General features: G+C 42.8%; 1 protein-coding gene and 1 long non-coding RNA gene across 4 annotated transcripts in view; both read right to left on the bottom strand.

Moving 5' to 3' along the window:
* Nucleotides 1-583: 583 nt before the first annotated feature.
* GATA1 (GATA binding protein 1) overlaps nt 584-16,191 on the bottom strand; it is a 22,445-nt gene continuing 6,837 nt past the window's right edge. For all 3 annotated transcript variants that reach the window (XM_075185593.1, XM_075185594.1, XM_075185592.1), the window contains exons 2-6: nt 5,058-5,261; nt 3,951-4,298; nt 2,236-2,381; nt 1,641-1,766; nt 584-1,223 (exon numbers count right to left, since the gene is read on the bottom strand). In XM_075185593.1, coding sequence (XP_075041694.1) covers nt 915-1,223; nt 1,641-1,766; nt 2,236-2,381; nt 3,951-4,298; nt 5,058-5,232 — 1,104 coding nt within the window. In that variant the 5' untranslated portion in view covers nt 5,233-5,261 and the 3' untranslated portion in view covers nt 584-914. The remainder of the gene's footprint in view (nt 1,224-1,640; nt 1,767-2,235; nt 2,382-3,950; nt 4,299-5,057; nt 5,262-16,191) is intronic.
* On the bottom strand, nt 9,453-11,731 carry LOC142101727 (uncharacterized). Its single transcript, XR_012679138.1, has 3 exons — nt 11,564-11,731; nt 11,377-11,533; nt 9,453-11,285 (listed from the first exon to the last, which is right to left on the bottom strand). It is a non-coding gene; the product is annotated as an uncharacterized LOC142101727 (long non-coding RNA).

Genomic DNA, 16,191 nt, shown 5'->3' with positions numbered 1-16,191 from the left:
ACTCCTGTTCATACTGATTTCTCAGCTAATGACTTTGCTTACCTGTGACTTCTGATGCTGATCCTGATTCAGACCTGCATGATCTCATGTTGCCAAGTCAGATTGCCTGACTCTGCTTTGTCTGCTGCCCGCACTGACCCAGGTTTGTTAACAGGTTCAGATATTGTACTACCAACCCTGATTCTGTATTGTCTGGAATGTGATAGTGTTACAATGAAGGCAGTAGAAGAAATGGCGGTATGACATACCCCCAACTGTGTGTCTAATCTATATATATATATATATATATATATATATATATATATATATATATTTATAAAAATGTAAGTGACTGGAATGTGATATTGTTACAATGACGGCAGTAAGAGAGTGACATTATATAATACCCCCGTGTACATTCCACAACCACCACTGGTTATATGTCAGTATCCTCCGTTCAAACTTGTCATCTAACTAGCACCAATAGTAGAATATCGGTGACTTGCAGAATCCGCTGCTTAATAGATTTACCTTCAGGTCTTTGAATCGCTCTCTAGTCTCATCTTGCTAAAAAATGAAAACTATACACACGTCTTTAGGGAACATTTTTATAAAATACTGTTCAGAAAAAATGTACATAAAGAAAAGATATATGTTGAATGCCTCTCATGAGCCTTAAAAAGAGTCTACTAAGGATGGTGTTTCCAGTGGGCTCCAGGGGAATGATGTGAGTGGGGGGGGGGGGGGGGGGAATGTACTTTATGGGGGTTCTATATCTCTTCCATGAGGACTGAAATACCAGGGGCTTGCAGAGTTTTGGTTGGGGAATTAACCTTCTTTATTTGAGGCTTTCCTGGTTACAGACAGAGGTGAAAGTTATTCAGGAGATGTAGCCGGGTGCTGCCTCTGTAGACCAGTTGCACGAGTTGACCTCTTTAGCTGAGAGCCGGTGTGACCCCGGTTATCATATGCGATCTGTAACTGATGTGAGGAGGCGAGTGAGGAATCCTAGGAGCTGTGATCAGGTGGTGCGGAGGAGTACAGGGCATCAAGTGACCCATGGAGGGGATCTGGCCGGGCACAAATATTGGTCCGAATGAATACATGGCTTGCTCCTCTGGGTTCATCCTGAGAGGATCTAAGAGACCATCCTCTGTCTGCTGCTTCTTTTTCTTAGATTTGCTGCTCACTTTGCGGTTACGAGTCTGGATCCCGTCCTTCTTCATTGCCAAAGGGCGGTTCACCTAAGAGAGGAAATGCACACATCAATAGAAAATCCACATAATTGATACCATGTGCGATGCATAGCTCTGTCATAAATGATCCCTTTTATATGCAACAAATAATTGCAAATATCATGTTTTTCAGCGGTGTCTAGGGTCAGAGCACCTATTGCACTGATTTGTAAAAACTGGGGACACACTGATGAGCACGAGATGAAGTGGGGGGGGGGGGGGGGATTACAATGACCTGTAGCGAATCGGAGCATTTCTGTTTTATCAACAGCACCGGGTTACTTCAACCTGGCCAATTCCGTTTGAAGTGGGAGGGGCTAGGCCAATAGGTAGCCAATCCCTGCACTGTAAAATTAACAACAAAGGGTAATGATATGTTGGGAAGTTACTGTTGGATATACATTTAAATAGTCAGAGGTTTCTTACATTGTGTAGCTTGTAATACAGCCCGCAGGCGTTGCATACGGGATCACCATTTGCATTGCGTCTCCATAGGGTTGTGGTGCTTGTATGACAGTTGCTGCACTGGGTCCCAGCTCTCTTGCTGATGATCTGCAAGGGACAAGTGAAGAATGACTTGATATTTTGAAGATTTTTTTTGACTTTTACAGTTTTCCTGTGCGGCACACTGACTTACTCAGGCTATATTACTCCCTGCTAAATATTGCAACAGAACAAGAGGCTTATTTCATAGATGTACCAGAGAGTGCTAAAATTGGCTAGCTAGCCCGTGGGGATTTTAATAATGGATTCTGACAACAGGGGGACTGTGTTTATTGAGATTTATATAAGTAGAACCTTTAAGTATACTGAAAATGCCTCCTAAGAATTGATGCAAGAACTGTATTTGGAGCGCCATCCTACAAGAGACAGTCCTTAATTTATTGTGATTTTGCCTCCTGCCATATTCCTGTTCCACAATGTCTTTTTGTGCCCATGTAACCAATGTTAGATCCTCTAGCCCCCCCACCACCATGATGTGCCCATCTGCCTCTGGTTTGTTCTTTCCATTATTCCGTACCAGGCGTTTCTTGGGTCGAATCAGCGGGCGATTCTGTCCATTCATCTTGTGATAAAGGCCGCAGGCGTTACACAAGTAGTGGCCACTCACATCCCGTCTCCACAATGGAGTCACTGTTGCTCCGCAGTTCACACACTCCCGATCCTCTGGAGACAAGGAAGTAAAGGTGTATAAAGAGGATATACCCTGTCAATGCTACACTTTTAATTTATCCCAGTCTGAACAGCTCTAAAAATAAACGGGTGTGCCCCATTCACTTTCATTCCAGAATATAACCACAGAAGTGGGCACATTCTGGATGGAATTCATCTGACTTCACACAAATTACTAAAAGACAATCATATTAAAGTGTGTATATATATATATATATGTCAACATGTGCTCCAAATTATTTGTTTCAATTTCAATATAAATATATTGAATAGTATTCAAATTCATCCTTATTTTTAATCATTATCATCTATAAATAATTCATAGATAATATATCTAATGTAAATATGTCATATTCATATATATCCAAACCAAATAGACAAATTGCCTAAAAATATTATTTTTTTTACGATTTTTAACCCTTGTTCATGAGGGGTACTGCAATACTTCTAAACTCACCAATACAGAATTGGTCCCCAATTTTTATCTTATGTCTCGATACATCAATAGTTACCTCCACAACCAAGGGTAGTCCTCGCACAAACTTTGCAATGTAAATCTTCATCAATATACAAACAAACTTTTTCAGTCTAGGAACCCAACCAAATAGGTCGTCTAGGAAGGTCTAACAAAGACGGGTATTTTTGGAGTGACACAGAGGACTTTAACCTTAGGTCCAGTGACTTTTAGAATGTTCACTCATTACTTTAGTGGTAATACCATCCTACACTGCGTGATCTGTAAACTCAAATAACTATAAAAATATGAATGGTTGAACTCGGTGGGCCTGAGTCATTAAGGAGAGCAAAGCAGGAAAAACGAGTAACTTTGCACCTGGGCAAAACCATGTTGCATTGGAGGGGGAGGTCAATTTAAAATGTGGGGACTGATTTATAGTTGGGGTAGGACATGTCCTAGATCAACTTTAAATTTCAGTGTAAAAATAAAGCTTTCAAGTATTTGTGTGCTAGATGAAAAAGCAGCCGGTATTTAACTTATGTGCAAAATAATAAACTAATTTGCACCCCTTGCATTGTAACATGGTTTGTCCCGGAGAACATTTACTCTTTTTTTGCCTTATTCACCATCAGTGCAACCTCCCAACATCTGTAATCACCTATCTCCCCTGTCTCCATCATTGCAACCTCCCAACATCTATAATCTAACTCCACTGTTTCCATCAATTCAGCCTTGCCGCATCTGTAATTTCTTATCTCTACTGTCTATATTTGTGCAACCTCCCAACTTCTGTAATCCCTTCCCCATCTTCGAAACTTCACATCACCCGCAGTCTCTTACCTCCCTCCATGCTGTTACCCAACTGAGTGATTGTAACACACCCCCTTTACCTTTGTCCCATGTTTGCATTCCTCACTCTTAAATCCTAACTCAAAAAATTATCATTGAGTCTCAATTGTCTTTCTAATAACGTAAACATCCACATCATCCTCATCATAATTATCTGTGTTGTCTTTCAATTCTCTATTCCCTCAGTCTATATAATTCATAGGTCCCTCTCCTCACACCGTGGATTTATGGACACAGGAATGTAGGTGAGAAGTTACCTGTCGACTGGAACAGACTATTATTATAGTCCTGCATCGCTCCTATGTATCCCATCTGGGTTAAAGTTTGACCATTGGGACTTCTGGATTCCAATGTCACCAGGTCACTGGTCAGGGGGCTCATCCTCTCTGTCTTTAAGGTCTCCAGATATTTGGGGCTCCCTTCACGTTCACTTGGACTCAGCAGGAATGGAACAGAAGAGTATAATGGGGGAGAGGACAGCGGCACTAAAGGGGAAGCCCCCGATGTGTAGAGAGGAAACGCACCCGGGCTTCTTCCGTAGGTGGCCAGATTGTGTGGAAATCCGGAGCTGCTCTCCGGCCATGGAGAAGGGAACGTTTGAAGCACTGAAAGAGAGGAAGATTCCGGTGTGTAATACAGACCTTAGTTCATATGTGAAGAAGGCATCGGTATCCAGAGCCTCTGAAAAGTCTCGGAACGGGTGGATAATCACAAAATCTGAGCCAGGGCACCCTGATATTTACCTAAATCTAATAATACCCATAACACATTAATGTTTTTCTAAAACTACCTGACTTCTGGCAGCTCAATAATTGTAATTAGTCTAATTTATTTAATAATATTTATTTAAATAACTTGGTCCACCAACAAAAGTCTTATTTTACAACCAGATTAGGAGGACAATACCAGGGGCACAAGTGTGCTTAGCTCATATCAACAGGGACCCCCCCCCCCCCCCCCAATTGTCCAACTTCTCCCATTAAAAGATGCTAAATTTTGTCCTTCCACCGATGCTGCAGATCTTTGAGCCTCCAGTCGCTATATATATGATGTCACAAAAAGTAATTTGAGCTGCGGGTCTACAATTTTGCACTTTTGTTAAATGTCTTTCTAGTCCTTAGGAGGAGGGAAACTACTAAGGTCAGTAGGACTAAATGTAACCACTTTTTGGGGTTCATTTACAAACCATAAAAAAGGCTGAGATGCAAAACTGAATCTGCTGTTTTCTGCGCTGTGTACCTACAGTTCCGGTGTTGCGTTGGTTGATGGACAGACTCCAACTAGAAAGTTTTAACGACTGTAAATTGTGACCTGCAGGGACTGCTAGAAGGATATAGTCCAACACTATGGTCCAAAGTACCTACCCGGAGAATGATGGAATCCTGTCACCCCACGGCTGCTCACGGGTCCTCCGTAATGAGATGGGCTACCATCACTGCCCAGATTGTAGAATAAGTCTGGTTCGTCATTGTTGCGACTGAGCGGAGACTCAGAGAATTGAGGCATGGGCTCCTGTCCAGTCAAGGTTGTGAAGTCCATTTTTTGGCACCTGTGATGGAACACAACACCTGAAACAGGTAAAGGTCAATTTACAATGAGAAGCTCTATAACCACTCACACTATTAGAGGTTATGTGAAAAACTACGAAGGAGGGGGCAGTTGCCTATGCATATCAGACTTCATCAGTAACTCTGAATCGCATAGAGCCTCTGTGAGCCTAAATTGACTGCTAATGGAGTACAATAGCTTGAAATAAGATAGATACGAAGGTTAAATACTAATTCTTAAACTCTTGGCATCAATGGCAAACATACTATTGGTGTAGATTCTTGGAACAAACCTGAAAATGTAGTTATATGGTCAACAGTAAAGGAATTTAAACATGTTGGGGGGGGGGGGGGTAAGGGGACAGGATACATTGGACAATTAAAGTTGATTGGATGCCCCTTTGCGTAGCATAAATAGCGCCTCTACAGAGCTGCACTCATCCACAGTTGCGCTAACTTGCTCCTGAAGATGGCAGGGGCGTTCTACCGTAGCCCGAGTACAGTAAGGGTTTGTTTGCGGAATTGCGAGCCGATACGCCTTCTATGGCCTGATTATTTGCATCAGCCTAGGGGCTGGTACAAATACATGCTGATAATGATGACAGCGGTCGTCAGCGCTAGCTAACCTCTCCTGATTGGCTGATTGTGAATTCACCTCTGAACCTGATAGGTGCCTACTTCATTGCTTGTGCATATAATATAGTATTTTACGTGAGTATTTAATAAAAATAAATAAATGGTATTTTCATGTGTACGTGAGAAGGAAGGTTATACCTGCTGTATTCATATCTTCTATTCACTTTCCATGTTTACCCTGCAGAAAAATTCCATAGCATTACATTGAATATTGTACAATGTACCCTGGGTAGACCACAACTCTAATCTAATTTTTTTCTCAGTGGTCTCAGACAAGTTGTAAGCGATTAATCCGCAGACTGAGATGTTTGCAGATAGCGCATCAGTCGTCTGGTATAAATTATACGGAGGGGTATACCTAAAATAGGTAGAAGAGATAGATTTGCTCTGATGCGCCAAGCATCACCAGGGGGCCTGTGACCATTTATAATGCTCTGATGTCACACTAAGGTCAGGAGTCCCAGTTACACCGAACAAGTTCTGTCCACTGTATAAAGCGTCTTGGTTTCATTAGTTACACTTTGTTCCAGGGTTGGGTTAATGAGATGCCCGAGTGCTTTGGTTCCATTCACCGACCCTGTGCCTTTGTTTCTGAGTGACAATACAACCAATCATTGTCTTAGTGTAACCCACCCACCTTAGAAAAAGGTTTCAAGAGAGCTCTGACTTGTGGGTTGCTGCTGAGTCTATTATTATTATTATTGTAGATTTTTGAGGCGCCACAGTGCTGCCTATAGTAGCTGATCCCAGTATTATGCAATGTGTCCGCTGTCCAAGGTACTGAATAGGGAATCCTACTATAGGCTGAAGTCCCAGATCAGGGATTCGGAGCTTAAATCATCCTGATAGTTGCGGGTTTGTCAGAAAAAGTCCAGCAGTTGGAATGTAGGTGCTGCAGTAGGGATCTGTGTTATGGTATAGGGGGTGTATGGAATGTAGGTGCTGCAGTAGAGATCTGTGTTATGGTATGGGGGTAATGTATGGAATGTAGGTGCTGCAGTAGGGATCTGTGTTATGATATGGGGGAAATGTATGGAATGTAGGTGCTGCAGTAGGGATCTGTGTTATGATATGGGGGGAATGTATGTAATGTAGGTGCTGCAGTAGGGATCTGTGTTATGGTATGGGGGAATGTATGGAATGTAGGTACTGCAGTAGGGATCTGTGTGATGGTATGGGGGGAATGTATGTAATGTAGGTGCTGCAGTAGGGATCTGTGTTATGGTATGGGGGGGAATGTATGTAATGTAGGTGCTGCAGTAGGGATCTGTGTTATGGTATGGGGGAATGTAGGTACTGCAGTAGGGATCTGTGTGATGGTATGGGGGAATGTATGTAATGTAGGTGCTGCAGTAGTGATCTGTGTGATGGTATGGGGGGGAATGTATGTAATGTAGGTGCTGCAGTAGGGATCTGTGTTATGGTATGGGGGAATGTATGTAATGTAGGTGCTGCAGTAGGGATCTGTGTTATGGTATGGGGGAATGTATGGAATGTAGGTACTGCAGTAGGGATCTGTGTGATGGTATGGGGGGAATGTATGTAATGTAGGTGCTGCAGTAGGGATCTGTGTTATGGTATAGGGGAATGTATGGAATGTAGGTGCTGCAGTAGGGATCTGTGTTATGGTATGAGGGGGGGGGGAGTATGGAATGTAGGTGCTGCAGTAGGGATCTGTGTTATGGTATGGGAGGAATGTATAGAACGTATGTGCTGCAGTAGGGATCTGTGTTATGGTATGGGGAGAATGTATGGAATGTAGGTGCTGCAGTAGGGATCTGTGTTATGGTATGGGGGGAATGTATGGAATGTAGGTGCTGCAGTAGGAATCTGTGTTATGGTATGGGAGGAATGTATAGAACATAGGTGCTGCAGTAGGGATCTGTGTTATGGGGGAATGTATGGAATGTAGGTGCTGCAGTAGGGATCTGTGTTATGGTATGGGGGAATGTATGGAATGTAGGTGCTGCAGTAGGGATCTGTGTTATGGTATGGGAGGAATGTATAGAACGTAGGTGCTGCAGTAGGGATCTGTGTTATGGTATGGGGAGAATGTATGGAATGTAGGTGCTGCAGTAGGGATCTGTGCTATGGTATGGGGGAATGTATGGAATGTAGGTGCTGCAGTAGGGATCTGTGTTATGGTATGGGGAGAATGTATGGAATGTAGGTGCTGCAGTAGGGATCTGTGTTATGGTATGGGAGGAATGTATAGAACGTAGGTGCTGCAGTAGGGATCTGTGTTATGGTATGGGGAGAATGTATAGAACGTAGGTGCTGCAGTAGGGATCTGTGTTATGGTATGGGGAGAATGTATGGAATGTAGGTGCTGCAGTAGGGATCTGTGCTATGGTTCGGGGGAATGTATGAAACGTAGGTGCTGAAGTAGGGAGCTTAGCAGTTATTGCTCGGTTTGCTTGTGGTATAAGTTGGATAGGGTTTTGTATCCCAACAATACAATTTGCATTTAACTGAATATGACCCCGTTAGTCCATCCATAGTTCTTCAACAGAGCTCTGTGGAAGCACATGGATTACTTGCAGTGTGACGCTGCAGGGACACTGCCACAATGGCAGCCAGCCAGCTTTCTGTAACAGCTGGCAGAGGATTGTTATGTGAACCATGGTTCATTAAGGGATTTTCCAAAAGTGGTCCACGCCATTTAACAGAACATGGAGGAACTGGCTTCTATAAATTTTAAGGTGGATTTTATGATCCTCCAACAAGCGTCAGGTCAGAAGGTTATTCTGGTTATTAATTTGAAGAGTCTGGTTCATGTACCCACAGTCCTCTACGTACATGATCTATTTCTGTCTGCCTCTGGAGCAGGGAAAGGAGAATGATCAATTGAAAGTCTTTGTTGCACAGCTGTCAGTTACACGGTTATAGATCTAAGTAACTGAAAAATAACCCAGCAATAAATTAAGCAGAATCTTTCCTGGGAATAGATCATAAATGAAGTAACTGCTGAGCTGATAACCTCCGAGTACGATGTCTCAGATAACCTGAAGGAGGACGTCTGGATCATACGTAACATAACAAGGCAGGGACGGCAGTTCTAGAGTACAGTTTGCTGGTGAATTTACCGATAGATGTACGACAACCCATGGCAGCCGTTCTTACATTCATGTTATTATTATTTATTATTATTAATATTTATTTATAAGGCGCCACAAGGCATCCGCAGCGCCGTACAGAGACAAACAAAATCACAATACAATGGGAGACAGCACAATACAGTAAACACAGCAACTCAGTACGCTCAATGCACAGCTAGAGAGGGCGGGGAAGGGGGAGGGAGGATCCGCAAACGACGGGGCCCAAGAAGGAGGGCGCGGAAGACAGGGAGACCCCCAGGGGGGAGGAGGGAGCGAGAGTGGACGTGGGGTGGAGGACCCTCGAGGAGGAGGGCTAAGTAGCTGGAGAGCAGAGTTAGAAGTGGTGGAAACAGGAGGAGAGATGGCCCTGCTCAGAGGAGCGTACAATCTAAGGGATTGGATTGGACTAAATAATCTAATTGGATTATGTTGGACTAAAACGTGAAAAAAACCCCTCTCTAAATGTCCGGAGGTCATATAGTACAGCGGTGCCTCTAGATGGTCTGCCTAGTGCACATCGACCTCTTCCGAATCTGCTCTTTGACCACCAATGAACGCAACTGCACGCAATTCATGTTCGAATGTAAATGACACGACTGCCTACAACTTGAAGGGCGACACGGGAGAGAGAAGGTGCGGATGAACACAGACAACGTACAATAAGGATGTGACGAGGACCTGCAGACGAGGATACGGCCGATTCAAGTCCTTTGTTGTGTGTATTTTAGCTGCATCATTTGCCCCAGGTACGGGGAAGAGTAAGTTCTGACTGATAGTGATGACTGATACAACACAGTCTTTGTATTGAAAACTACACGTATGTGGGTCACTAGCTCGCACAGAACTTGTGTACACAAAGAAGAGAGGCTATAAAATGTATTATATGTGCAATACACATTGAGAACATCCCGAGTTAGACTGATCAGACTTCATATTGGACATGTACATGTGTGTACCCTGCAGTCTGGTCCATCTGCCTACATACAGCAAGTAACGTACTTACACTCAGATTCAAATGGAATATCATGAGATATGTTTGGCTTTGAATACAGTCCAAAAATACGCACAAGTTTTGCTCTCTTTTTCTAAACGCAAGTTGCGTTCATGTTGCCTTTGAAGGTGAATCAGGGCCTGTGCGTCTAGTTTTGCAGAGCAGTGGTCAAACAAGAGGTCAATTTGTGGATTAAAATATAGAAAAGAGGAGATAGGGGAAATTTTTTAGGATGTTGTCACATGCAATGAAGGTGGTCCAGATGTCCATACATGCCCCTGGTAAATTAAATTTAGGGCTAGACCAAGCGATTGAGGAGCAAAATCGAAACGTTTAATTTAATGAAATGCAAAGTTCTAAAGTGGAGGTTGGAATGTGACGTTTGCACAGCGCGGCTCTACAGCTATCTCTCCCTCCCCTGCAAACATACGCGCACTTATAGATTGCGGAGTCCGGAAGGTAGGTGTGTACCTTGAATTCTGCCAACCAGGTTCAAAAATAGAATTGTTGCAGTATGCAATCAGTGTCCTTCATAGATTAATTACATTGTAATTGTTGGGTTTTTTTTGATGGGGGGGGGGGGGGGGGTTACTGGCAACCTGCTGTGTTGGAGATAAATTAAGGGTGTACACTGTGTATCCAAATACGACAAGTAGCAATAACTGATTTTTTTTCTTGCTGTTCAAGAACAACAAACATTGTTCCGTTACAGGAAGTAAGAATTTATTTCCTTAATATAGTTATCTGCCCGAGATCTCAAGAGCAATGTCAAAATACTGGTCAGTATTCTCATCATATGTCAGTTAAACTGAATACAAGATGTGCGGATTGCTTAGTGTATTTTAAAGCTGGTTATCCATCCCCAACGGGGCATGTTTTCCAGATTTTCTCTCAGGGGCAAAGGTGGATTCATTAATGACTCTTATGGGGGACACATTGCAAAACCAGTGATATTCAGAGCATGATCTGATTCTGCTCTGTGTAGTCTCTGTTAACTCTGTTGTCCTCCATTCACCTCAATGTCCATCACATCCCCTGCCCAACTGCTCCTTCTCCCTGGCCCTCTGTACCATCTTTATTCTGCCCTCCTTGCTGCACCTCTTTCCTTGTCCAACTCACTCCTCTTACTGCAGCTCCCTCTACCTGCCTAGAGGTACCCACGTGATCTGTCCTATATTACAGCACCTCACTCACTGCCCTACTGTATCACTCACCTTACTGCAGCTCACTCTACCACTCCCACCCTTCCTTACTGCACCTCTCTCTCCCAAACCAAATGTACTGCTCTCACCCTGCCTACCTTACTGCAGCTCCCTCTACCTGCCTAGCGGTACCCCCTTCATCTGTCCTACATTACAGCACCTCACTCACTGCCCTACTGTATCATTTACCTTACTGCAGCTCCCTCTACCACTCTCACCCTTCCTTACTGCACCTCTCTCTCCCAAACCAAGTGTACTGCTCTCACCCTGCCTACCTTACTGCAGCTCCCTCTACCTGCCTAGCGGTACCCCCTTCATCTGTCCTATATTACAGCACCTCACTCACTGCCCTACTGTATCACTCACCTTACTGCAGCTCCCTCTGGTATCACTCACCTTACTGCAGCTCCATCTACCACCCTTCATCCTGCTTTTCTTACTGCACCTCTCTCTCCTAAACCAAATGTTCTGCTCTCACTCTGCCTACCTTACTGCAGCTCCCTCTACCTGTCCAGTGGTACCTCCTTCATCTTCCGTATCTTACTGCACCTCTCTCACTGCCCAACTACACTCACCTTACTCCGGCTCCCTCTATCTGTCCAGTGGTACCCCCTTCATCTTCCCTATCCCTTTGCACCTCTTCTCCTGCCCTACTCTATTACTCACCTTACTGCAGCTCCCTCTACCACCCTCATCCTGCTTTCCTTACTGCACCTCGCTGGTATCTCTCTCCCTGCCATCCAACCTTCCATGCCGTTTCCTCTGTTTGTACGGCATTTCTCCTCTGCACTGCCACTAATAATCCCTGTCTTCGATGCTGCCATCTCACTCTCACGCTCCCCACATTAATCTCCCTCCTATCTTTGTACGTTTACTCTGCCTGAGAGTTTTTGGTCTTTCTCAAACAGAGAATTACAAACATGCAGGTTTGCGATGTATTAAATATGTGGGAAACAAATTTCACAAACTACGTCCATCACTTGAAAAAGGAAGTACCCGGGGACCTGCGTTACTAACCTCAGAATTCTGAGGAATTGGATGTAAAATAAATTGCTAAGAAGAAGAAAAAAAAAAGAATTGTGTGTCTACAAAATTAAGTTGTTTTTAAATTATTTCTTTTTGATTAGATTAAGGCAATACTATTCAGGAATCCCCAGGTGAAAGTGTTAAAAGGAGATGTGCACACCAATATTTTATTTATAAGATTATTTGTAATCATTATATTCACTGTCTGCAGTTTATCATCCAGTCGGCAGGGTTATGTGGTGCAGAGAACAGCTATATTATCTAACAAACTAACAACAATGACAGCCTGCCAACTTCTATCATAGTGAATAAGGATGTGTGAGTGCTCAGACTATCATCCTTTCAGATCAAATGGATGTGCATTTGTTAAAACTTCCAGCTCACAAGTAGATAGGTTAGAAATAACTTAATACATATTTATTTTACCAGCAGAAAAGTTCATAACCATATTCTACAAATCACCTTACTCTCATTTGCCGAATATGAAGTGTAGCATACCATAAAAGGAACTTTACTGCTTGAAAGAACTGTTTTGTAAAGAGGGCATTTCTAATATTTTCCAAACCGCAGAGAAGTTCGTCCCCCTAACTCTGTATTTTCTGCCCAACGTCAGGCATATGATAGAGGGGTGGAGACGGCATTATAAACTGCACATGCGACCTCAACCTCTAGAAGACAAGGTTCGCAGGTAGTGTTAGGTACACTCTCCTACAGAGTGCATCTAACTAGTTAAGCAGTAATATTTTTTTTTATTTTTAAAAAAAGATCCTTTATGTGTCTGTTATTTGTATTCAATTGGAAAGCAGATAATGATGGTCTTATCTTTGGGACCACTAAACTTAAAATACAAGTTGTCTTAAATGGAACATATGACATTCATAAAATATATATATATATATATATATATATATATATATATATATATATATATATGTGTGTGAAGGTTTTGGGCGCTTATCACAGTTAAAATATTGTAGATAAAGTTCTGATTGTGAATGGAGATATTTTTCATACACACAGCAGACTTCCTGCATTTGAAGGACAATGCAGCCAGCCCTATTATTCACGAATATCCAAATGTAGCTGATAGCAGAGAGCAACAGCTTGTATTTAGGTTTGCTATGTAATTGTCTGCAATTTTTAAATAAGTTAAATCAATTATTAGGGATTGTAACATATATTTGCCAATGTTGTTAGTAGCTGGTTTAGATAACGCAGTGTTTTGTGGTCTATCAACTGGTAGCGATGGCCGCGCCATACACAAACGTGAGCACAGAGTTATGTAGGGTGAATGTCATTGAGTCACTAGATTATAGGCAACAGTTTTTCCATGCCTGCCCCTAGAGGGGGCTTCTTATCTCTCCGAGCCAGTCGGCCAAACTCTTAGTCATCAGAAACAGGCTACAGTAAAATGGCTAATGGGACTACTAAAAAAAACAACAAGAAAAAACCGACAAAACTATAGGCGACAGTTTCATTTTACAGTAGACCTGGGGTGGTCTCATCTCTGCCTATCTGCAGTAATCACTATTAGACTATAAAACCATCACTGTAATCCATGGGACAGTACACGTCAAAATCACCAGGCCACATTCAGCTACATTGGTGACTGATTCCTTTTGAGGTTAACAGTTTTAGGCTGACTATGGAACATCAGCTATTGTAGAACTATAAGTCCCAGAAAGTCAACAAGACATTTCCTGGACTGGTAGGATCCCACAACAATCGGAGCGCCACTGGTCATTAAAACCTGTTAAAATTGGCACAAAAAAAGTGTTTAAAGTTGGTGCAATAAGTTCAACCTGGTACAAGGCTACAGTGTAATGTTACTGCATGAGGCAGACATGGCAGAGTAATAATCACACAGAACACAATGAGCGAAGGCAAAAACAAAGCCATGTTGCAGAGACTAAATGCTCGCACATAATTCAAGAAACTCCCTAAAAATGCTGCTTTGCACCAACTTTATCTGTTTTCAATACCCCACTCTGCAAGATGAAACATTGTTTTTTCAATTTCTTCGCAAACTAGGGTTACCAGCGCCTACACAGTACGTTGCAAGAACGCCTTCTAATGCTCCTCCGTAAACGCTTTTACCGTACCCTGTACAGGGGCAAACGCAGGATTTGTAGAGGGGGTTTCCACACCACGCCGCCAGTGGGCGTGACCAGCATGCATGGGGGCGTGGCTATAATATTAGACAGTGCTTGGCTGCTCTCCAACTCTTCCTATCCCTATAATATACATGGGCAATGCTGCGTGCACTACTATTAGGTGCACGTAGCTCTCCCTTTTCAAGCAGAGCCGAGTGAAGCGGGAGCAGGGTCCAGCCACCTCAAATATACAGTGCCCCAGGCTTCGAGGGGGTTTCTAGGCACTAGGAAACCCCCCCCCCCTCCCGTCGGTTTGCCTATGCTGTAAATCCCATGAGTTTAAGCGGAAAAATAGGCGTCCCTGCTCAAATTGTGATGCCTAGCGCCGCCAAAGAGGATTTTGGTGTGTGCTTTGGCCGTTTCGTGCTCCGTAAGTAACTTCCACTATGTGTAGATGTGGTTTAATGCAATGGAAGCCATTATTACAGAAGTGGAAAAAATTCAAGGTGTGGTGCAAGATCCTCTTTGGTCACGTCACGTGCCTCCTACGCCGTGTGCACCTGGATCACCGCCAAAGTGCATGCGTTTTTTGGAGCCGATTGGAGTGACTGAAGCGAGTCTATGCTCTGTTATGACCTGGTTTGGGGAGTAGCAATAGCACAAGATTTCAAGTTGCAGACCAAGCTTCCTGACTTGAGATAAAGAGACGGAGAGAGGGTACGTTTTTAGGGGCGTTCCTTCCTGTGCTGAAGGGCGCGCAGTTACTACATTAAATTATCTGTGCGCCTCAGCTGATTTGCTCTTGCAAATGACGGCCTGTGAGCTCCAAAAATCATATATTATCTGAGCTAGAAGTCAACAATACAAAGCCAGTTATGACACATCCTTCACTGTGTACACTATATTTCTATATATTTATATCGACACTCAACTCCTGAACACACAGCTCTAGCACGGAGGCAGAAACCAGGAAATATTTGTTGTTTGAGAGGACATTTATTTATTTGAACATAAAGAAAAAATATGAATTTCCACAGCTTAATTATCTATAATATTTATTCCTATTTATTTACGATCTAGAATAAGGTTGGGTACACAGTACACACTACAGAAAATTTCTCCTGCTGTGATACTGTTAACAATTTTACCAATGACAAAGTCCCGATCAGCAGCTGATTCATGCGTACACACTATACACGATTTTCCATCACATCTGTCATAACCATCGGCTGAAGAGATGGTGACTCTGTAAACTCCATAGAGATCTATGGACACTGCCGGTCCTGAGTGCAGACACACTGCAGAATTTGCCCAACATCGTTCCATAATTTATAGAGATTTTTAGTCAGTTTATCAAATCAGTGAGCTTTGGAGCGATAAAACATGATTGTGGGAGCGTACACACTAATCCCATATCAGATCTAACGATTGTTTATCGTATGCTTGACCTGATAATCAGGTGAAAAGCCTTTGGTGTCTCCCCAGTTTGGGATGTCTACGTAAACATTAATATAATTGAATGTGTTTATATAAGAAATGGAAGTTACACATTATAATGTATTTCTATAACAGAGACAAGGAACAAGGGTAATGGCTGAAGGACTGTTGCACACAGGCGGCTTACAGTACTTATAATATAATGAAACCGCTAATTCCTCAACCTTTTACCTCAGAAAAACCAGCATGAATATCGTTGTCCTCTCACAAAATTCGAGTGACTTATGGAAAAGCTGTTTTTTAAAAATCACCGGAGAAATTTGCTAGATTTCCATCTAGACAACTGTGCAAAAAATCCAGACATTTTGACCGAGAAGCAATAGGCATTCTGTAATATCTTGTCTATGTTCTATCAAAATGTAAATATATAAATGGTACGTACAAGATAAGCAATAGATTAATGTTGCA

This window comes from Mixophyes fleayi, chromosome 9 (genome assembly GCF_038048845.1).
Source record: "Mixophyes fleayi isolate aMixFle1 chromosome 9, aMixFle1.hap1, whole genome shotgun sequence".
Classification (NCBI taxonomy): Eukaryota; Metazoa; Chordata; class Amphibia; order Anura; family Limnodynastidae; genus Mixophyes; species Mixophyes fleayi.
This window is presented reverse-complemented; position numbering and strand designations above follow the sequence as displayed.